This window comes from Anopheles funestus, chromosome 3RL (genome assembly GCF_943734845.2).
Source record: "Anopheles funestus chromosome 3RL, idAnoFuneDA-416_04, whole genome shotgun sequence".
NCBI lineage: Eukaryota > Metazoa > Arthropoda > Insecta > Diptera > Culicidae > Anopheles > Anopheles funestus.
Genome location: NC_064599.1, coordinates 71,890,682 through 71,913,007, shown reverse-complemented (window position 1 = coordinate 71,913,007; position 22,326 = coordinate 71,890,682). Strand labels below are relative to the sequence as shown.

Sequence of the window (22,326 nt, the reverse complement as noted above, 5' to 3'; positions counted from 1 at the left end):
CTGCAGCATGGAATATGTCCCTTCTGCACCTCTATATCGTTGTCTTTTCAGACAAATGATTAGGAGCGACTATTTCCGAAAAATACGATATAACAAGAGAGCGTAAGATTGAAATAATTTTTATTATTTTTCGCACCCATATTTCATGCTTGTACGATCCATGCGGATCCTTCATGCGCATTAGCAGTCTCGGCTGCCATGAAGAGTGGTAAAATATTCATTTTCACTTTGTTGTACGCAGCTTGTAACAGGCGCACTCACTTTGTTGACAAATAAAATAACACATAGTGGAAGTTGGGGCAAGTGTGCCACATAGGTAAGTGATCCACGAAGCATTTTTGCAGTTAAAAGTTAGGACACGCTTAAGGTGGCACACTTGCCCCATTTCCACTATATTCGTATTTGACAGTTCCAAATCTACTCGACGTAAACGATCGCTTCACAGTTAACGACTATCAGTTCATCTGTTCGCGATACAAATGGCATGCAGTTTTTAACGACTTTTGTTAAATTCTAACGACTGTTACATTTTAACGACTTTCTTTCGCGATCCCGGCTATTGTTAAAACAATAAACTCAATCGATATGAGCCAACTTCGTCCAATCCATGTGAAAGTTACGTCTTAGGTCGTCCGGTATCTTTCTCTTGACAAAACCCACGAAAGTTTGAAAAACCCCAAAAAAGTAAGGCTTTATTGTAAAAACTGTAACACATTAAAATTGCAAAAAAATATCCATCAGAAATATTTCGACATCCATATTTTTTGACAACGTATGAATTCAAAATCCAACAAATTTTTGTTTTTTTAAGTTCAAGAAGAATTTTACAAAAAGGCCGTTTATCCTTCAATGCCTACTTCTTCGTTTATTGTTACCTTTCTCTGGTAATGGTTTGACCACTTTGAAGCAGCTCGTAATATATAACCTGCTTCTGATCCCAACGTATGTGGCGATTGACTTCCAGCGAGTAAACATTACGCTTTGATGTCAGTTTAGCCTGCACATGCACTTAACACTTAACATGAGTGTTTTTTTATGGATTATTATACATCCAACCCCAAAAGATTTCTGGGGACACACCTCAGTTACATTTTATGCCATATAGGAAAAAAATATACGATATCGATAACAAATAAATCCCTAAAATAATATTGCAACAGATGTTTAATCTATACAAATACGATCGATAATCTGCACCACAAAATCATATAATGAAAAAATAAAATATATAACACCTCCCATTTTTTTATATTTAGAAAAATTTAGCTCGATACAGGTAGAGGTATTTAATTTCCATCCCCATTTGTAACTAACGAACCAAAATAAAACAGAACTATGAAGTAACCTGAACAAAAAATGTTTTCTTGCACTTTCCTACATCGATCAGATATTGGAACATTTTTGGGTGATATTTTTAATTAAAAAGTACATCAAGATACACCAAAATACAACCAACAACAAAAAAAGTGATATGCGTCAACACTTCCAAACATGTCCAGATTGCGTTTACGGCAATGGACAACATACCATTTGACACCCCTTTTTTTACAGAACGGGTACACAACGTCCACGTGGTTGATAAGACGCGCAAACACCTCTGGTGTTGCGTAAACTGTGCGACCTTAGGCTGGGGGAAAAAAACATAACGTCTCAAATTCTTCGGGCGTGATTCCTTCCGCACACACAATATTGCACACCTTAAACAAATACGCAGGAAACGGCATGTGGCAAACGACTAAACCGGCACAGCACCATTTCAATTCGGCAATAAGAGAGTTTTGCCTTCCACACATTTCCTCTAACACTTTCATTCTTTCGCTACATGCGTCCGTGACGTCACACAGCGCCATCATAATGGTTGGCGCCGCCATCGCGTCGATAGAGGTTTCTTTTATGAGTTTTGTTCGGGTTTTCTCACTGTGCTTCTCTTTATTCTTTAGGGTTTTTATTACGGAAAGAACAACGCATTGTTTGTCTGCACCGAACGGTGGCTTTTAGAGAAAGCTATACCGGCTATTCATTGATGTACTGAAACGTTGATATGCGTTAAACATGACTCAAGCACACCGCGTACTGGAACGATCCACTTGACCCGAAAGCTTAAAAAAAATTCTTTGCTGACTTATTTCAACGGTTTCGCTGACATGATACTGTCAATAGAGACTACTCACACGCCAAGCATACAAATTATATGCATTACCCTATTGTTGCTTTTGTACTATCGCTATAATCCACATCCCGCCTGTTGTTCCGATTGATGGGCAAAACAAATCAATACAATAAAAAAAACTAATATCATGTTGAAAAGAGACGGATATCCGAACATAATTAGACAACTCTGGGGAGGTTTTCTGTTTCCACGAATGCGGTTAAAACCATCGCTGAGCTGTCTGCCCACTCTCGGTCTAACATACTGGGTTCGCTTCTCCACCAGCGAAACCTTATAGAAATTATATTTTCAGCATATTTTTTTCTCCTCTCTAGACTCCCTTTCGCGTATCGATTACATGCAGCACAAAAAGCTAATGCTCCCAATCAATCGGTTTGATTGATGATTGCTTCATTCTCACACAGTTCAAACATGTTAAGTTTGATACTCCCGCCAGTGTTTCGTTACGTTATCCAAATTCATACATTTTGTGCTCGGCCATACACAGACGGGTGAGACCATCGCTAACAGACATCCAACGAAAGCACCGCTAAAACCCTCGCTCGGTACAAGAAAAAAAAAACCTGTAGGTCTGTTTATTCGGCGATACAGAGTCGATTGAATTTCATGCGCCGTACGGGTAGGGCTTCACACGATAAGACCCAAAAGTACCTTTAGCCGTCAGTAGAATTTGGGCAATTTAATACGCCTTAAATATCCTGCAGATATTGACTTTACTAAAAAGGGAGACGACGTTCGTCGGTTTGATACAAAAGTGGAGAGAGTTGCTGAGCTTTTTTTTTGAAGAAATTCAAGAAATTTTCAGATCTCAATAATTCCAGAAATTCTAAATTTCTACAGTTTTGAAATAAAACAGACATGCTGTAAACTATATGATCTAATCAACCTAATCTAGTATCAAAAGCTACCTCCAAAAGCACCTAGCAATTACTGGTGTACTAACCATAATAGCAATCAATCATGATATGGAGCTTCTTCCAATAGCTGCGCCTCAAAAATCCACACACAACCAGTGATAAAGCGCATTTTAATTGACAGTAAAATTTTACAACCTGGTCGAATTCATCGCCAAGCAAGCTGTCAATCGCACTATTGGAAGGGAGGTCATCGATGACAGCATAATCGATTGACACTGTTTATCCAGCAAGGGTAGCAATTGATAGCCGAGAAATAGACAAATGACAGTATGAACGGACACGTGCCGTGAACAACCGTTTCCAAATTGACAGATTGCCGAAGTAAAGGAATATTCCAACTCCCATGAACGATGATGCATTTGGTGTTCCAAAACAAAATGCCGTTAGGTGAGTTCACCAAAAAGGATCAGGTGTCGGTCTAGTGTGAACCCCAAATTTGATACACCGCACTGAACAAGAGGTACCGAAGCTTTGTGCGGAAGAAGTAAACAACCCAATTCGAGTGGTCCTAAAGAACCTGAAGTGGTTAGACGGTTTTCTGGTGACAATAGTGGTAGCGGAAGAAGTGGCGATACCTCCTTGGGTAACCTTCAAACGTAGCTTCGTACCCTTAACCTTGGCGCAGGTATGAAACGGTAAGAAAGAACTGCTAATTTATGTCAAGTTCGGAAATAAACAGTTCAGCCGGAATGAAGGGAAGACCGGCCGAGCTGGTAACGTCCATTTTGTCGACATTCTCGCTACCGGGTATGGTCTCATTTTTTTATGTCCATGATTCAAAGGCGGTGGCGTAACTTCCAGCACCACCTGACGCAACCATTCACCCAGACAAAACATTCGTCTGAAGTCATCGGTCGATTCACTTTATGCCTTGAGTCAGGAAAAATAGATTGTGACCTAACCGCAGGTTTTGTCCCTTACACAATTAGAAATTTCAACAAGAACGTTATGGATTGTGAAATAAAGCTAAAATGTAACGCGATATAGCGATGAGGTTCCCTTGTTAGAACTTACGAATTCTTGGGCGTTTGTCCACGACCATACATATTTATATCTTCTATAAGGTATTATCGCATTGAGCAGCTGGAATAGGAATCCTTGAATCAAAATCGATTCAGAAGCACAAGAGTTCTAGGAATGCTAATAAAACTCAGGAATTTTGATTGGTGACTTAACCGATAGAACAGACAAATTAAGAACACATCTTGCCAAAGAAATCATTCAATTATCAATCAGAAAGTCATCTCATCTCCAGAGAAAACTCATCTCCAAGGAATTCATAAGGGACATTAGATTTCCACAAAATTGATGAAGTAATGTCCAAGTCCTCCAAATCTAAATGAAACTTGGTCAAGTTTGTGCTCTTGAATTTAATTTCAGAGCTTTTGTATATTCAAACACAGATATCTTTCCATCTTCGGTTAACCGAAAATAAATTGTTTCTTCCATTCTTTAAATTTCTTGTAACACAGAGTACCCAACGTCCTCCAGATATTTCTCCAAAAACCACAAAAAAACGAACAATTCACAACATACCTGCTATTCTCAGCACAGCACGATCTGCTGGATCTAGTTGCAGTATGCTGAGGGGCTTATCCTTTGCCCATTCGGCCAAACTCTCCCGATCGACGCTAAATCCGGACACGCTGGGTTTTCGCGGTGTGCGCTTCATGATTTGCTTAGCTATTCCGTTTGGCTAGTGCTGCTGCTGATGTTACCGCTACTATGCTTCGGATGCGAGATGATGCCGTATATCCTCGCGATATGCTACACACACAGAAACACTTTACTAACATACACTATTGATCACTGGTAAAACTTCTACTTCGGCACTTTTTTTCGTATGCATCATTTTTCCACTATCGCATCGTAAACACTCAGCACGCACTATAGCACGCGGTCGTTATGATACTGGGAGGTATGGAAATGGCATTGAATAAATACATACTTCTTTTTACGCTTTAGCTTACAATGCGATAGGATTCATCATACACCACTATTATTTAATGCTTCATTTCGTTTACTTATTTACATATTTTTTTGCCACCTCTTGATGAAACTATTAACTAGATTCAAATAGTTTACACTCACTCACTTCACTCGGCTAGATCAGGCACCGGAGATCAGGAAATAATTAAAATATAAATTAAATCTAAAACATTTCTGAAATCGATTTTTTACTCATACTATTACTACACACAAACAATCTTTTCCTATAAAAAAACCCCTCGTAATAAGACATCAAGCAAAACAATCTCTAAAGTTACACTACATAAACTGTCAAAGCACATGGTTGGACGCTTTCGAATGCTTTCTATTTCACCGTTTCCGCTTGTATTTTGCGACTGATGATAGACGTGTGCGGCGTTCGGTGAACGGATCGATAATGAACGATTCATGTTCACTGTATCATAGCGAATGTGATTTTTTCAGCGAACGCCACGAAACGCCACATTAAACACACGTCGTAACCTTTGCACACCGTCGCCCATACACCGCATGATGATAAAGATGAGTGTAGTGGCGCACTATAAACTGTAACAGAGCCAATAATTCACCCGACACCACTGACAGGATGTACCGTGATATAATTGTCATCGTCCTCGATGAGGCGAAGCGAAACCGCGTCACGCACTTTCTAATTGAAGCCCTACCTTACTGTTCGTGCTCATTCACATGCAATTTATGCACAAACGCGTAACTTCTCCTAAAAAGCTAGGGTTGCTAGAGCGCCAACCTAACGCCTGTCAGCATTTCGTTTTATTTTAAAGCATTAATTTTTTACTCCTTTGCTTTCCAAGGTTTGCCGTTTCCGATGCGGTTTAACCGTGTGAGATGATAGAGGATCGAGAGCCGGAAAAACTTGTGATGCGATAATGCGTTGGTGACGATGGTGATGACGACGAAAACTTTTTTGGTCATTACTGAAAAAAACTCAACAGCAAACGAAACCTCGACACATTAGCAAATGGTTTTAATTATTTAGCTCGACGAATAGCGCGCACAATGGTGTGCGGGTGATTTTGTCGTGTTGTTTTTCCATCGACAAATGCAACACGAAACGTATCGAATTATTTCGGTGTTTTTTTGGCGTGGGGTTTTGATTTGCAGCTTCGATTCGTGTTCGTCCCCATCGGTTGCGGTAACGTGGGCAAGGACATTAGGCGGCACAGGCGGTCACTTTCTGCTACAACGATCAGCCAAAACCACTCTGGCTGGTCGATGACCACTGCCAGCAACGACGATGACCATCATGCAATGGGGCGATGTGTAATCGCGGTTCGGTTTGTTTGTGCGCGCATCGGTTGCATATGCGTGTCCTTCTCTCCTGCGCATTTACAACACACTTACAGCACACTTCATTCAATCGTTTCGTTTCATTCTGTTTTTTTTCTTTTACACCAATAGCAACGACTGGGTGTTTCGTTCTGCACAAGCTCACCGCGTCAAAATTTCCAGATGGAGAAAATTGGAAAATGTGTATCAATCCAATGGTGGAATTACTCGCTTCCTTTAGACTACGTTATCTTTACTCTGGAACATCATCTCTTCCGGTGAAAAACATTACACTCAAGTGTGCAAATACGATAAAAATTATGATGAATGTGTCTGTTGTCGTCAGAGTTCTTATTGCTCATTGCAAACATTTCCATCCGAAACCTAAAATGAAAAGAAAGCAAACAATTTATGTTAGAAGTTTTAAATTGTACATTTTAGTAAAATATATTTTAAAAGTAATTTCTCTTTGTTCTTTTCGAAATTATGTTGTAGTGCCAGATTACATTACACTCAGAAATTTCTTTCTCTGTCTGTTGAGTTGTATGTTTTTGGTCTCTTTTGTATCTTGAGTTAGCTGTTCATTACAGTTTCTATTTTCTCTAGTTTTTTTATTGTAATTTCTTCTTCCTATTCCGATTATAGTTGTGTTTCTCTATTTTAATATATTTTATTATTATTTTCAGGTTCTATCTTTATCAGAAAAAAAGTTTGTGTAATTCGTCAGTCTGTTTTTTTCCTTTCTTTTATGTTTATTTTAGTCTTGTTTTTATTATGTTTTTATTATCAAGGGCATACTTAATCAAAATTTAGTATTTGTTTTAAAACTATTGTTGCATATTCTTACTTCCTTATTTTTCATGTTTTAATTGTTTTCTATTTCGACCTTTTCTATCAAGTATTTAGTTTTGGAAACATGTTTGTATTGTTATATTTGTTTTGTTCTTCTCTTTTTCTTGATTTCATTTTCTATTTGTGTTTTTCGTGCATTTTTTGTGTATTTTTTTTCTTTTTATATATTTATGAGTCTTTTGCAGTTTTCCTATCAAACATAAAATTTTAAACATAGCAAAATCTTATTTTTTTATTTGGAAAATAAAAAAAAACATTACTCCATTAAAAGCAAAAAAAAACTTTATCTAGTATTTAACGTACATCCTCCAGCATACTCAATCCAAAAGCAATTGTTTTAAACTACTCCACTTAAGACAGCATCAACCACCGTACAAGACGCCCATTCTCAAGTAGATTGTCTGACCGTAAGAATTTCACCCGCAAATTGCAACAACCACTCTTCGATTAATTTTCCCACATACACCCGCCTCTCGCTCAACGTTTCCTTCCACCCTCGGTGCCGTAACGGTTGCTTCCTCAGACACAGAAAGGCACACAAGAATAGCACAATGGTATGCCTTCAGAACCGTAACACAAAATACGGCTCACCACAGTTTCTGGTTCGCTACGGTCGTGCCGTTCTTTTAGGCCAAGTTCGTGATGATGCTCCACTGGGAAACGAATTGCTGGAGCTGACAGCCGCCTGGGCTGTGGTGGGTTGGATAGGTGGGAAAATTTTTTACCACCCAGCTTGTTTTTTCCGTTTGCTGCATTTTTTTCCCTCACCCGCCAATGCTTTAGCATCTAGTTATGCATTTTTTTCCACCTCACATTCGTCCAAGCACCAGCTGGTGGTAAAAGTTTTTAAGTCTGATCTTTTTGCCATAGTTGGAAACGGTGCTGCAGAATGTTTTGGCGTGAAAATTCTCAACCGAAAAACGAATCTAGCTACACACCCAAAAACATAAAAAAACATTCGCACATAAAACTGCAAACTAGGCCAAATTGTGTCGCACAGACTGATAAATGAATAAACAACGAAACTGTGGCAAAGAGGCAAACTTAAGTTTCAGACATAGCGGAAAACGTAAATAAATCAAACACTCCTAGTTTTGTCTCTTGAATAGCATCGCAGGCAAGCAAATAAGACGGTGTGAAGTAAACATGACATAAAATGCTGCCATTAAAACTATCTCAACTTGAGCATGCGAGAAATCGGGAACAAACTGACCGGTAAAGATCGGCACAGATACAACATTTGTTCCACATTTAATGTGTTTTAGCTGTGTTTGGAAAATCAATTAAAATAATCAAGAAATAAACCCCACAAAACATTACAGCTCAAAAATCGATTAAGACATTTTTAATCCCATTCCGCATAGTATGATTGCAATGAATTTTTCCAAAATGATTATGCTGCATCGAAGCATTTCCCTCCGAAAACGAAGACTAGTACAGTTCACACACACACGTATCTCTCGGTGGTTCCAAAGAATTAACCCCACCTGGGGGCCTGATGGTGAAGCGGAAGACAGTTTAGAAACAGCGTTCCGAAATGCGTACCAATGTGTTTCCAACGCCATTCTCATCCCACCCTAGCTTCTTCCTCGTTTGCTGAGCTGATCCCTGAAATGCTGAGCAACGGATTTTGCTCATTAAAATTACGGTACACTACCAGGCAGCCGGCCTGCCCGCCGTAGTTTTCGTTTCATTTTGCTCACGAAAGAAACAGGAGCTGGGGCGATGGCAGCGGTTTTGGATGGATGGAGGGAAACGTAACGAAAAAAAATCTGCTTCCTACAGTGTCGAACGGTTGGCTTTATTTTGTTGTTACATTCCTGCTTTAACCGTCCAGAAAAAATGGTGAAATGAAAAACAGAAAAGCAAACCAAGGAAATGCTGTTTTCTTTTCTTTACCATAAATCAAAAATTTGTTTACGAAAAACGTCGTAAGCGAGAGGATGAACATTGTGCAACAATAATAAATATTAAAAATATTTTTAAATAAGCAAAATGAATTTACTTAAAAGGTGGTACCTTCAGCATATAAAACATACAACAAAAAACTCTCGTTAAAAAATTAAAGAGTAGAATAAAGTTTTCTTACCTTACAAGGACTCAAACATAAATCAAACTTTGTAAAATTAATGAAAAAATGTAAAAAAAGACAAAAATGAGTTAACTATAACCTGCTTGAAAAACACATAACTAAAATTATATAATAATGAAATGAATAAATCAAATAAACAAAACGACATCAAAATATCAAAACTGTATATGCTTGTTGTAATGAATGTTAAAGGTAACTTTACATGAAATTATGCATATTTTTTTAAAAAACGCAACAAGGATTGTCAAAAAATTGTCTCATCTTTCATCAATAAAAAACGATTACAAAAGAAAATAAAAAATAGCTCTAACTACAAACACGCAAATTTTATGAATAAAAGATACAAATTTTAGATAATCTAAAATGAATTATATCGCCTACTCAAACAAAGAATTGAAACACATTATCGAAACACTATAATATAAAAATAAAATGGTAAATAAGAGAAAAAAACAAACAGATAAACACCCAAATATAACAACGCGTAATGATTATTTGTAAGAAATGTTTGTACAACCGTTTGTTGTAAAGTGATATGAAATAATGGAAAAGTATTTAAAAATAAAAAACAACAACATAAACATAACACAAAAACTATTTCAAGTTTCATTAATTAAATAATAGGATTATACAAAGAGCTGAAATTAAGAAAACAAAAATTAAACTATATGAAAATTAAAAAAAAAATATATTTGAACGATAAAAAACTAGCAAAATGGAAAGGAAAAATAAAATAAACACCCTAAAAACTGACAGTTGTTTTTAAACAAAATTAATTAAAAGTGACTCCAGATTGAAACAATGTTTTTTTGCTTTTGCCAAAAAAAATCAACTTCTCCAGTTACACGATAAACAAAATGTTCTTACGAAAGTGTAAACATTGCCACACAATCTTGTAGTCGTTTTGCTTATCTTTTGGATCCTGGTTTGATCGTTTCACCCTCTTACTGTCACAAAATTTACTCGGAACATCCGAATGGGAAGAAAATTAATCACAACTCTCCATCCACACACATAACCTAACGATCGTTTGCCTCTTGGGCTAGTAGTTCCAACTGGTGCAGCATCCACTTCGGTGAGGCCCTAGCAATGCGCTTACGATGCGCAAAAACGTTTCTTGTGCTGAACATTTCAGCCAACTGAAGACGAATGTTTTTTTTTTCGTTCTTACTCCTTACAACCAGCCGAGAGACATAACCAGAGTTGCATTTAGAACGGTAGGCCAGAACCAGTTCAACGAACTTCTTGCTGCTTCCCGTTTCTTGTGTTTACCACCCTCTTCAACCCTCCACCATTCCACCAAAACCGCCCCTTGGTCTTTTCGGTGCACCGCACATAAAGGTTGATCTTTCCCGAGTAGATCTTTCGCGGGCGTTTTCGCTGCTTCGCTCTGTGTGTGTTGCGTGAGTGTTTCTCGCTTTTTTTTAAATCTCATCTCTCGCCATCTTTTCGTCGATTCTTTGCGCTGCCTTTTTTCCATCGCGATAGATTGAAATGGACGCTTATGGTAGATTTTTCTTCGCTCAGTGTAGAGAAAAGGTATTCCAAAGGGGAGAAACATTTGCTAGCAAATTAAAGCAGCTTCTCCAGCCGCTTCTGCTGCTGTGTTTGATGCTGCTGCTGGCGCAATTCGTTACCTAGTGGTGGTGGTACACACTGTTTTTCCTAGCGCTTTCCGTAACATACGACGAAAAACGAGAGAATTAGGTTGTGGCTGGTGACGCCTTTTTCCTCCCGGTCGGTTGCCCGCGTAAGCTCCGGTTGTTGCTTTACTATAACGACGATCCCGTTACGACATCCGTTTCCCTTTTTGCCTAAAATGATCAATTTCAGCTACGTTTCTCATGCTCCCATTTCCAGCTGTCGAAGCTGCTTGAAAAGCTAACCCTTGGGGTTTTTGGTTAAGAAATGTAACATAAAAAATATTGTTTTGGTTAAAGAATTGTTTTTTTTTTCTATTAAAACTTTTCTTTTAACTTTTAAATAATAAACAATTTTCTTTAAAAGTAAAACCCTCCCTTAAACCTCCCACTTCTCATAAACTAAATATTGTTCATACAAGTTGTGCATACATCATCACGCGACACACGAGGAAAGGTGACAAACGGCCCTACGTTGGGTCTGTCATTTTCCGTTACATTTTTCCACGCAAAACCCAAACCCAACGGCGAAGCGCGATACGATCACGATCACCGTCGCCGTACGAACCACGAGAGACACGGCCAATGTGTGTATATCTTTTAGACCGTTTTAACATCGTTCGCTTTCGCCCTTTCTGGACCGGGGGGGGATGCAGTTTTGCAAATCTTTACTTCACCCGACTTTAAAGATGCTGCTGCTTCTTCTATGTCGGGGATGTTGCTTCTTAGGACATATTTCCACCATCAAGGGGGATCAGTCGGACGCCGGGAATGCACGGGTTCGGGTTCGATGTAGGCCAGTAGAAAGACTAGCAAAAGAAAACCTCGTGGCCGTGTTTAGTATGGAGCCAGACAAGAAAGAAAGATGGCTCCAGGCTACGGAACTGCCCCGTGGACTGGGGAAGATAACATTGATGCAATGATGCAATTACTGTAACTTCACTGCTTCAGGGTAAGCATAAACAAAGGAATGATACTGGTTTGGAACGTTGATGAGCTAATAAATGATTTAAATGACACACCAGAACAGTTGTGCAAATGGTAGAAATTTGCTTTAAAAATAATTTTTAAATGGATTGCTATCTGAGAAGCAATTTTCTTTTCTGTTTCATAATGGATTAAATTTAATACACGTTTTCCAATTGGTTGAGAAATGGGAGAAATAAATAACAAATAATTAATAAATAAAAAATAAATTATATAAATCTTTGTAACAATTGTCCTAAAGCAAAGGTGCTCTAAAGATGCTTTTTAATGGTCTTTACAATAAATGATTCAAATGACCAGACCGACGTGTTTTATCCATGACTATAATAAGAAAAAAACTCTTTTTAAGAAATACGATCGTTAGAAAAATCTCTTTAAGAACCTTGTTTGATGCTATTGATGAAACACAATTTTTTTCCTAACTGGTTATCAAAGGGACATATTTTTAAATTACAGTGGAGCGCCGACTTTTATCCCTCTGTCCCATTATCCGTTCAGTTCGGAAATGACAGTTCCAAAAGCGGATTGACATATGCAAACCGATGATGGCAATAAATAAAAGCTGCAATAGGGAATGATATAATTTGCTCAAATTCGATCACATAAAACAGATTTACTTTGCAAAGTGTAAATAAGAAAATTAACATCTAGCTTTATAAAAAAAAGTCTACTCGTTACACACTAAACACTAATATTTATCAATAAAAAGAGTTGTGCCTATTATCCGTGATATTCGCTTATACGGCAGGGGCCTAGTCCCGATGAGCACGGATAATCGGCGTTCTACTGTATTTTTAAATTATAATATTTTAGAATAAAATTTCCTAAGTATCGAAATTCAGGTGCAATCACATGATTTTAAATTTATTTTGATGAGTTTTTAAAAGATTTAAATAACCAGTCAGAGCAGTCAACTAAAGATAAATTTTGAGTAAACAATTTTTTTTTTGCTATAAACAAAATTATTTTTTAAGATCAAAAATAGATCATAATAAACTTTATATATATTTTGATAGAATTTAAAAAATGCCTTTACCAAAAGCGGGGGGGGGTAATATTAGAAGATTTAACAAAACTTAATACAGGCTTATATAAAATAAAAAAAAACTTTTATAACAATGTTTTTTTTTTCGAAAAAAACTATTTGAGTTTTTCTTTCATGGACGAATAATCCCCAATAAATCCATGAATAACAACCGACCTGTTTTTTGTTCTAACTGTTGCACAATCGGATCGATGCGGTAAGAAAACAAGTCGTTTAGCTGGCTTTAGTTCTAGGTGAACATACACACTGAACCATATTGAGCTAAAGCATTTCTTTAACGTAAAGTATAGAAAGAAATGCTCCTTACTTTCTTGTTGCCGTACACAAAACAACCTTCGAAGGCGATGAGTTTCGTGTTTGATGAAAATCGCGTTGTTGCTAATCAAACCCCACTCTGTACTTTTTATCAGATGGCAGGAAGGGACAGCAAACAAATAACAACAACAAAAAAACGCCTCCTTGGGGCCAAGGTAATCGACCGCAGGGAAGAAACGAACCCGACCCCGGTGAAACATTTGATCGATTTTTCGACACAACAACTCGTTGCACTCGTTGGTAAAGAAAAAAAGGGAAACTTCTCGAAGGGGTATATGCACCCGGAGCGAGCTTACGACGAAGACAGTGCCACCAGCAACACTTTTAACGACGCGTAAAACTGTCGCCATACAAGCGAAAATAGGGGTTGGCGTCCATATTGGCGATTAACCTGACCTTCTCTATACCTTCCACCGCTAGACGATGTACAGTAAAAATGGTAGATGAAAACTAAAAGTATGTTTGCCACAAACTTTGCAACCCCTGGATGGAGACAACGATGCACAACAACCTTCCGATGATAAATCCCTCACAGGCTTCCACTAATCGACTTGAAGCTTGTTTTACGCAACAGCAATTTGTTTAGCACTATTGTCTACTACAACCTAACCTGTCGTGTCACTATCGGGAAGTACAACATATCAGCAAAACGATAACTTGGTTTGAGCTTCAGTACATACTAAGGTCATTTTACTTCATCCATTGTGTAGCAATTTAATTTCACCATTTCATCACATAAATTCACCACAAATTTATTTTTGTTTCCTTTTTACGTTTAGCATCGAAAATTTCTCTATTTTCTGTCTTTTTGTTTTAAAAATGAAACGGAAAAAATAGTTTATCAGACATGCAGATATAATGAGTAGCTTGTGTGGAGACACTCAGGATGAATCATTAAAGGGCAGTTTGCAACAGCGCGTGAACAATAGGCGCGAGATAATTTGCGTATAATTTCTAATTTTTATAACTCATCGTTTGTCACTTCACATGAAGTAAGTTTCTTAGATAAAAAAAAAACAAAGAAAAATGAGTCAAGGACTTTAAATTGAAAGCGGGAATTTTAATTTTTCTTTTGTTTTTATTTTAACTACAATTTGCGGCTAGTGTGTACTGGGTGTTACAAAAAAAAAAAAATAAAAATTGCAAAGAAAAATTTTATTTGCGGAAAAAACAAATAAATTCAAACTTTAAAAAAAATGGTCAAAGGGGTTGATCGTTAATTCTTCATCAAGTATGAGGTCTTTTCCGGTTTGCAATAAATTGTGCATCCCTTGCGTAAAACGGCACTACAGGACAAGGATTACGCGTGCTGATGGTTCCTATTTCCCCCTTGAATGATTCATTCACAAAACTGCTGTGACGTTAAGGGTGCACACATACACCTATAGAATGATGGTGATAGACTTCTCTTCTTAATCTTTCGTTTTTTTAATTTGATAGCGCTATGCACATATACACACAAACAATAAAAATGCATAATGCAGTTGAGTGCAATGAGTGGCGCATTATACTGTGAGAACTTTTTTTTATAAACATTATTCTAAACTATCAAAACTATCTCTTCCCTACTTAATGTTACTTGGAGCACACTTACCAATTCAACAACATTATTGCCATTACAAATATCACTAAATTTTAAGTATTTTCGCATCGTTTTCAATACTGTAAAAATTTACACTCAAAGCCATTCCTTCCTTCACTGTTCACATTCATATAGCTCTTCCACGGCACACACCACAAGAGCATCTTCGAAAAGCCACACATTTTCACACAAACCAGTACGATTTTCCTCACACCCAAGGTACACCGCAACAACTGCGCATGTGTTTTCCCTGCCCCAAAACGACTCCATTCGCAATAAAACAGTGCGAAACACCGTAAATTGTAGAGTAAATTCTTTGCTTCCAAAATGCACCACACACCAAACGGATAGAACCCGGCAGAAGAAATCAAACCACACGGTATAAACGCACCTCCATTAACTTTTGCACTTTTGCCCACATAAAACATACCACACCAAATGATACTTAAACGCGTTTTAGTACGTTTTCTTTTTGGTAATCACCGGACCGAAGTGTCGTTTCGGAACTATTATCTAACGAACATACACACACACACAGATAACCGCAACCGGTCGTTTACACCGGTCCTTGCTACTTGATTTACTGTGGCCGCTTTGCTTCGCTACACATTTCGCTCACTTGCAAATGGTGATTAGCGGGTGTACGAGCGCAGCCAGTGACACTTTCGTTCTGCGAAAGACAATGCGCGTCGTCGTCGAACGGCACGGGATCGACACGCGTGCAGCCAAACGTCAAACTCGTAGCGCGGTTCGGTCGCGATAGAGATGTGAAGATGCGAACGCGTTCACGCACGCGAATGCACGGGAAAATAATGGCATCTCACGTTCGCTCTTCGTTGCGTTTGATTTCGTTCTCTCGCTCTCTTTGTTTGTTTCTCTTTCGCTTGTGAAGGGAACGCGAGCAAACTGCAGCAGCAGTATAATTGAAGACTGTGTTCTACTAGTAGCTGCGGTTTTTTGACACTATAAAAAACATTTTGAATAGTTTAAACGATTATTTTGCATTTACACTGATTTAGTGTAAAAATTTAACTATTGAAATATTCAAACAGTTCTCTGGTTAATACGGTTGAAAACCATTGTAATACAAGAAATGAAATAAATTATTTTTTTTATTTCTTTCGTTTCGCATTGAAATCCTTATTTAAAAAAAACAGAGAACGGCTTCTTCTTATCTGGCAATAAAATCTCAAAATTTCTATTCCATTTGAATCATAAGGGAAGATGCGTCATAATCATAATATTTTTGTTAGATAATCTGACACAAAAAACTACAAACTGGGTGTCACATACATATACAGCATACAACATCTTACCAAGTAAGCAAGTTATATCTAAAAAAATACTCTTAGAAGCTAACCTTTTGAAATTATTTTTTATAGAAAATATTTCGAATTCTTTTGTATTTTTTCTTATCCGATCTATTAGTATATTTTTCACTTGTAGATAGAATACACCCTCGGTAAACCACACAGCTGACGTACACTTTCTCATCTAACAAGCATTAATATTCTCTTCCTCTTTCTCTCTGGCGCTCTCTTTTTCCATTATTGTACCGGTAAGCATGAAATAATGTTGGTAAGGGGTTGGTGGTAAAAAAAATGTAACCATTGGCATAAAGCAATATAGTAACACATCGTCATCACCGGCGCCTTATGCTGATGTGGGGCCATACTCATCGGTCCCTTTTTTCTACCGCAAAATGCCAATAAATTCACCCTAATATTTTCTCAAACATATGCTCACTAAACTCTCCGGAAAGCCGTTCAGTTGAGTTCTTCTCTTTAAGTTATTTTCATAGAATAATCTACAAAATATGAACATTTCGCAAAATGTGACAAATAATCGAATGTGTTGATAACTTCATCACTTTAGTAAAAAGAATATGAGATTTGAGCATAAACATCAAAAGTTGAAATATTTCCAAAAAATTGTCTTTTAGGTATATAAAAAATAAAATCCAAATGACAAGACAAAACCGGCAAAAGTGGAGAATTTTCCTTCTCCCCCATAACACCATAATCAGCACAGCATACAACCCATATGCTTACATACTGTTGTGCTAAAAGAGGAAACCCCAACGGATCGAGCTAAAAAGAAAGACTAACAAAAAAAAAGAACGACAAAGAGCGTTCCCCACACAAAAGACAGCCGGAAGGAATCCATGATGAATCATGCTCATTTGCTTCCTGGCTTCTCCGTTGGGTTGAAGAAAAAAAGTCTTCTTTCTTTCCCCCCCATTGGCACGCCGGTACAGCACTTTTTTACACATTCATTCATCGCATCGGATCGGGTTCCCTCTGTGCCTTTGCCGCCGCCTCCCTTCATTCATGCTTCACGAGCGAGTTCCTTCCTTGCTATAAAACCGCGGCAGCCTTTTCATATTTTTGGCCATCCATCCATCATCGTCGCCACACACTGTAGGTCAGTCACACACAGTTGCACGGGTGTAGTATGTTGTTTGTATTTGCACCATCAACAATCATGCATCGTGCACCTTTTCTCGTCCCAACCCCTGTTCTTTACCCACATCCTGCACTGATTACAAGCAAAACACACGCACACCATCCACCGAATCCGGACCAGTTCTCTCAGTTGTTTTTGCACCACATTTTACGTTGCGTGTATGCACACCGGCCGGGTTACGCGAGAGAACACGCATGCGAAGAGAATATTCTTGTAGAGTTTCCCTTGTTTGTTCTCATCATACTACTACCCCAACACACGTATGACTAAAAGGGCACTGGCACTGGGTAATTTAAAATGTGTGTCTTCTGGCTACTCGTACTGTAGGGCGAGTAAATCAAAAGGGCCAAGTACCTATTTGATTCAATTAGCAAAAGTTACACATCCTGAAAAGTGGATCGAGTACATGTTTACATGTTTTGACAGTTGTCAAAAGCGAATTCACACGCTGTCAAAAGGTAAATATTTTTGATGAGGTATTTAATTTATATTTCTCTTTGTGAGTAACATTTTTTAAACATTAAAATCTTCTTGTTCTTTTTTTTCTACTTCTTGGTAGAAAATCAATGAATGTATGAAGCCATAACCTATGTAAGGACAATATAGAACTGTACAGAAAACAATATATTACTCGCTAGATTATCGTTAATGAGGCAAGAGAAATGCCTCAACCATGTCAAAAATGATCGAGAAACCGTAAACAATAGTCAAGCTAGGGCGAAGTCCAATTCGTGTTATTTTTTATTCTGATTCCAAGAGACACTTACCCATGATCTGACAGCCAGGTAACGTTTTCGTACGATCGGCAGCAATTGTTTGCAGCAGCGGTCGTTGCCATTAGCAACGAAACATTTTCAACACTGCTTTACGCGTGAACCGTGTTGTACGCATCGAAACAATCGACACAACGTGTAACATTTCAATAAACACTAAACAGCTCTTGCCTTATCACTTATCACAATCGCTCCTCTCCCTCACCCCCAATCATTCTGTTTCATTTGACAATACGTGGAAGAAACATACGCATACGCACCACAATCCTCCTGGAGCGCATCTTCTTACCACACACCATCATTCTAGCGGATGGAACGGCATTGCGACAATTGCATTGTACCGAACCCGGTACATCCGTCCCCTTCGTTCTAAAACTTCTTTTTCATTTTGGTACCTTTCTACACTCACACAACCACCCACACTGGTGAAAAACGGTACAAAAAGCCACACACCAGGAGAGTGAGAAAATTCACAGAAAAATCAATAACCAGATCCATTTCGGGTTTTCGTTCCAGCTACTATTTCATTTTTACACACTTTTTATAGGCCGATTTTCGCCGGTTACCATCATGAGACAATGGAAATTCTTTTCACATTTCCTTTTATCACACTTCAGATATGAATTGTACGGTTTTATCTACGAATTTTGTGCTGTTCTATCACAACGATGTGTAGTTTGCATGTGCAGACACATAGAAAGAACGTTTCTAGGTAAAAACACTCAAGCACCAGACTTGCCAATAGATAAACTCTAAACTATTTTCCACGCGTTTTAACACTTTTTTTCTCGCACGCGCACACGTACCATACGGAACCATACAGCAACTCGGTGGCAAATACAGAACCTCCAACCTTATCAAAACGATTGAACTACTGTTTTCAACCTCATCACAACTGCGGCCCGGGGTTTTTTTTTCACCACACACGCATTACAAAATGATGGAATTGTGTTTTGCACTAAGTATTTCTACACACAACCCGGGGTTCAATTCCAAACTTTTCTCGGTTTATCAATTTTGGATCAAAGTGTACGGAGGCAAGAATCTACTGTGTAGATATGATACAGTTGCTCGTATCAAAATCCGTGGCATACTGGCAAACGTGGAGAGCAGGCGGTCCGTACTGCCGTTTGGTTGTGTGCGTGCGCTTCGCTCTTGTTTTGTAGAAGTGAGGTAGTGTTAGTTTCGTTCTAGAAAAAAACAACCCGCTCTCTACCCAATCAACATTTACACTGAAAGCGTGTGAAATATTTCAAACTAATGTGTTTTTGAACATGAAATTATGCAAACATTAATAAACGCATGTTTTGTATAAAATTTTACATCCGCACTTTAGCTGCAAGAATAGACGATAACAACCTCAATACAATTGCAAAATGCTCTAAACTGCAAGAAACAAATCATCCTTTGCTGTTCGAGCAGATTTCAATTCAAAATTGCGCAAACAGCACTGAAATATTTCACCCCTTTTCGCTCACGCAACTGCTCGAACCGTTCTGTGGGTCCGTTTGCTCGCACGCCCCATCGCAACCGCACACGGTGTTTGTTTGTTTATTTCCTCCTGACATTTGTAACTAACCGAATTTTACGCGACAAATTTCCACACTTTCTTCAATGAAACACGCGCCAACGCAGGTCGGAGTTAATTTTCTACCGTTCGTCAAGTTATTTCCCATCGATTTCCGTACCGTGGCGGGTGTGCAATGTGCATAGTTTATTGTGTTTTCCCGCGTACAGTTTAGTTCCGCAAATGCAAATGAAGTGATTGTTTTCCTACGCTAAATGTTTTTCGGGTGTTTCCTGGTGGTGTGGGGGTAGGTCGCAACTGCTTTTCTTGGGCGGTCGTGCAATGCAGTTCACTCACACCAAATCCGACCTACTTTCAGGTTGGGTAACATATTTAAAATAGGACATTCCCTTTATTATATTTTAACCATCGCGAAATGAGCCCCTTTCTTAAGGTTTCGAAATTTATTTGCAGTTTTAGATTAATGACAAAATCCGAATCACCCCTAACTACTCTAGTATACAGTTTATAGGTCAAGGATAACAATTTTGCATGATTGATTGCATGTTTGAATACCCACAAAACGTATTTATATCAAAGGTACATTTACTCACGCCATTTCCTTTTATTTTATTTCCAGACGTAAAACATATATCCTCAAAATGAACACAAATAGATCATGTGCTCCCGACTGCCGAAGCGTCACAACGTAGAACCCGTGTTCCATATAGTCTCCCAACTCTTTGCTGGCCAATCCGACCTATCGTCTTCCGTTACTACCGCAGAACAAATGGGTGACTTTTATCGGGTACCAGCCGACACCATCCACGATCGGGATGGGTACGTTCCCGCCAAAAAGCATCACAAGCGCAAAGTCCAACGGAAGGCACGATCAAATGGTGGAGCTCTAACGCATTCGGGAACGATCGTGAGTCGTAGTAAAAGCGTGGACGATCTAACCGCTGCCGGTGTTGCTTCCGAGTCTGATTCCGATGAGGATCCAACGTCCACCAAACTGCACCATACGATCACATCAGGGCACAATAGGGATAAACTAATGCAATTGAAGGATCAACAGATAGCAAAGTTAATTAAGAAACTAACTGCCGTCTTCGAATGCAACAATCAGTTTGCGGTGGAGCATGAAAAATTGCAAAAGGAGTACCAGCAAGCAGTTCAAAACCTACGCACACTAGAAACGATCCAAGCAAAGAGCTGCGATCGTTGCGCAGCGTTCGATGCGGAACGAAATCAGCTCGCAAAAGAAAATGGCGATCTGCGGAACGATGTAAAAATGATGAAGATTTTAGTGTACCGGTTAAATGTACAGATCGAACGGTACCAGGATGTGATACGGGACGGGAAGAATAGCATCCCGAAGCTCGATTTTGTCGACAGTACGTACGGTGGGGCGAAGGACAATCTTAACTGGGGATCGGTCAATTCACACACACTCGGTCCGTTGCTGAATGCGTACGAGGAAGCCATTGCCGAGAAAGCGGATCTTGTGCACCAGTACGAATCGGAGTTGGCCAGCTTTACCGGAAAGTTGAAGAAGGTACTGGAAGAGAATGAAGCGTTACACAAGGTTAACGAAGAAGTGCGTGCGGGACAGACGGGCTGGACGACGGAAAAGGCACGCCTGCAGGCACAGGTGGACGTGTTGCGAAGTAAGGCGGAAGTACAAGGCAAGCGTGCCGATCTGGCCAAAGAGAAGTTGGTCGAGGTTTTAAAATGTTACGAACAGAAAGGTAAACTGCGTATGTCGATTATTACAAATAAAAAAAATAATTTATGTAATATTTTATCTCTTAGTACAAGCACAAAATCTTGACATTGAGCGACTTCAAGAGGCATACTCACGCTCGAAGGGTGAGCTCACATCATTGCGAAATCTTAACCAAAACCCCGAACTGGTAGCGGACAGCTTAAAGGAATGTCAGAAGTATGAAGCGATAAAATTCTATCAAACACCCGGCACGGTTCACATTTCCATCCCGTTTTACCTTCGTTCCAGGCTACTAGAGGAACTACGACTACAGCACAGCAACGAACGCACACGATCAGCAAAGGAAACGGAAACAATCAAAGCCGACTTTCAGCAGAAGTCAACCGAACTCGAGCAACTGCGACAAGATTATCAGCAACAGCAACACATCTTCGAGCGACAGAAAGAAATCAATGAGTAACTATCCTTAGTAAAGAATTTGTAAAACATTTCCAACACGTAGAGATCGTTCATTTTTTTCAGAATTCTTATGGGGAAAAATGCCACATTGAAGCAAACGCTCGAGCGCACCAGACAATCGAAAGAAATACTCAAACAGCGCCTCAAAACTATGATCAGCTGGGGCAAAGGTTCAGAACAGCGCAAAGATCAACTGCAAGAGTGCTGGCGTAACATTCGCGCGTTACAGGAACAACTGCAGCAGCGTGATCTACAGCTGCAAACACTGCAGCAACGTTTCCAGCAGGAACAGGAGCAGCTGCAGCGTCGACTTCGCCAACGGGAAGACACACTACGTAAGATATTGGCCGATAAGGCACAGTTTAGTCACCGGCATAGTTGAGGCACAGGCCGACAGAACACACACTAGTCAAAAGCGGATCGCTTGTTTTTTTTCTTCTGAAATATAAAAAATATGTAAAAATATGTAAATATGTAGTCAATTTACACACAACGGAAAAATAAGCTAAACATAAC

The 22,326-nt window shown here is 38.9% G+C and overlaps 3 protein-coding genes across 21 annotated transcripts in view; 1 reads left to right on the top strand and 2 right to left on the bottom strand.

Annotated features, from left to right (window-relative positions):
• Positions 1–19,223, bottom strand: part of LOC125768453 (dystonin) — a 184,018-nt gene extending 164,795 nt beyond the window's left edge. For 6 of the 18 annotated variants that reach the window (XM_049436111.1, XM_049436121.1, XM_049436122.1 and 3 more), the window contains exons 1-2: positions 18,922–19,223; positions 4,624–5,191 (exon numbers count right to left, since the gene is read on the bottom strand). In XM_049436111.1, coding sequence (XP_049292068.1) covers positions 4,624–4,759 — 136 coding nt within the window. In that variant the 5' untranslated portion in view covers positions 4,760–5,191; positions 18,922–19,223. Of the gene's footprint in view, positions 1–4,623; positions 5,192–15,267; positions 15,469–15,495; positions 15,657–18,921 lie in introns of those variants that run through there. The other 12 variants (XM_049436132.1, XM_049436135.1, XM_049436137.1 and 9 more) reach the window with 8 other exon arrangements.
• The window catches only part of LOC125768481 (zinc finger Y-chromosomal protein-like), a 103,817-nt gene that overhangs the window by 57,685 nt on the left and 23,806 nt on the right, over positions 1–22,326 (bottom strand). The gene's annotated exons all lie outside the window — the stretch shown is intronic.
• On the top strand, positions 19,609–22,322 carry LOC125768467 (protein Cep89 homolog). 2 transcript variants are annotated; one of them, XM_049436170.1, is made up of 5 exons: positions 19,610–19,929; positions 20,263–21,373; positions 21,438–21,567; positions 21,640–21,807; positions 21,874–22,319. In XM_049436170.1, the coding sequence occupies exons 2-5, from the start codon at positions 20,302–20,304 to the stop codon at positions 22,190–22,192; spliced, it is 1,689 nt and encodes a 562-aa protein (XP_049292127.1). In that variant the 5' UTR covers positions 19,610–19,929; positions 20,263–20,301; the 3' UTR covers positions 22,193–22,319. The 2 variants fall into 2 exon arrangements, with proteins under 2 accessions (XP_049292126.1, XP_049292127.1); XM_049436169.1 differs by having other exon boundaries at positions 19,609–19,929; positions 21,438–21,807; positions 21,874–22,322.

Bases quoted from the DNA above. Each gene is read 5' to 3' on its own strand.
- LOC125768467 (XM_049436169.1), top strand. From the start codon at position 20,302: ATGTGCTCCCGACTGCCGAAGCGTCACAACGTAGAACCCGTGTTCCAT. The intron at 21,374-21,437 runs GTAAACTGCGTA...TTTATCTCTTAG, and splicing joins AAAATGTTACGAACAGAAAG to TACAAGCACAAAATCTTGAC. The intron at 21,808-21,873 runs GTAACTATCCTT...CATTTTTTTCAG, and splicing joins CGACAGAAAGAAATCAATGA to AATTCTTATGGGGAAAAATG.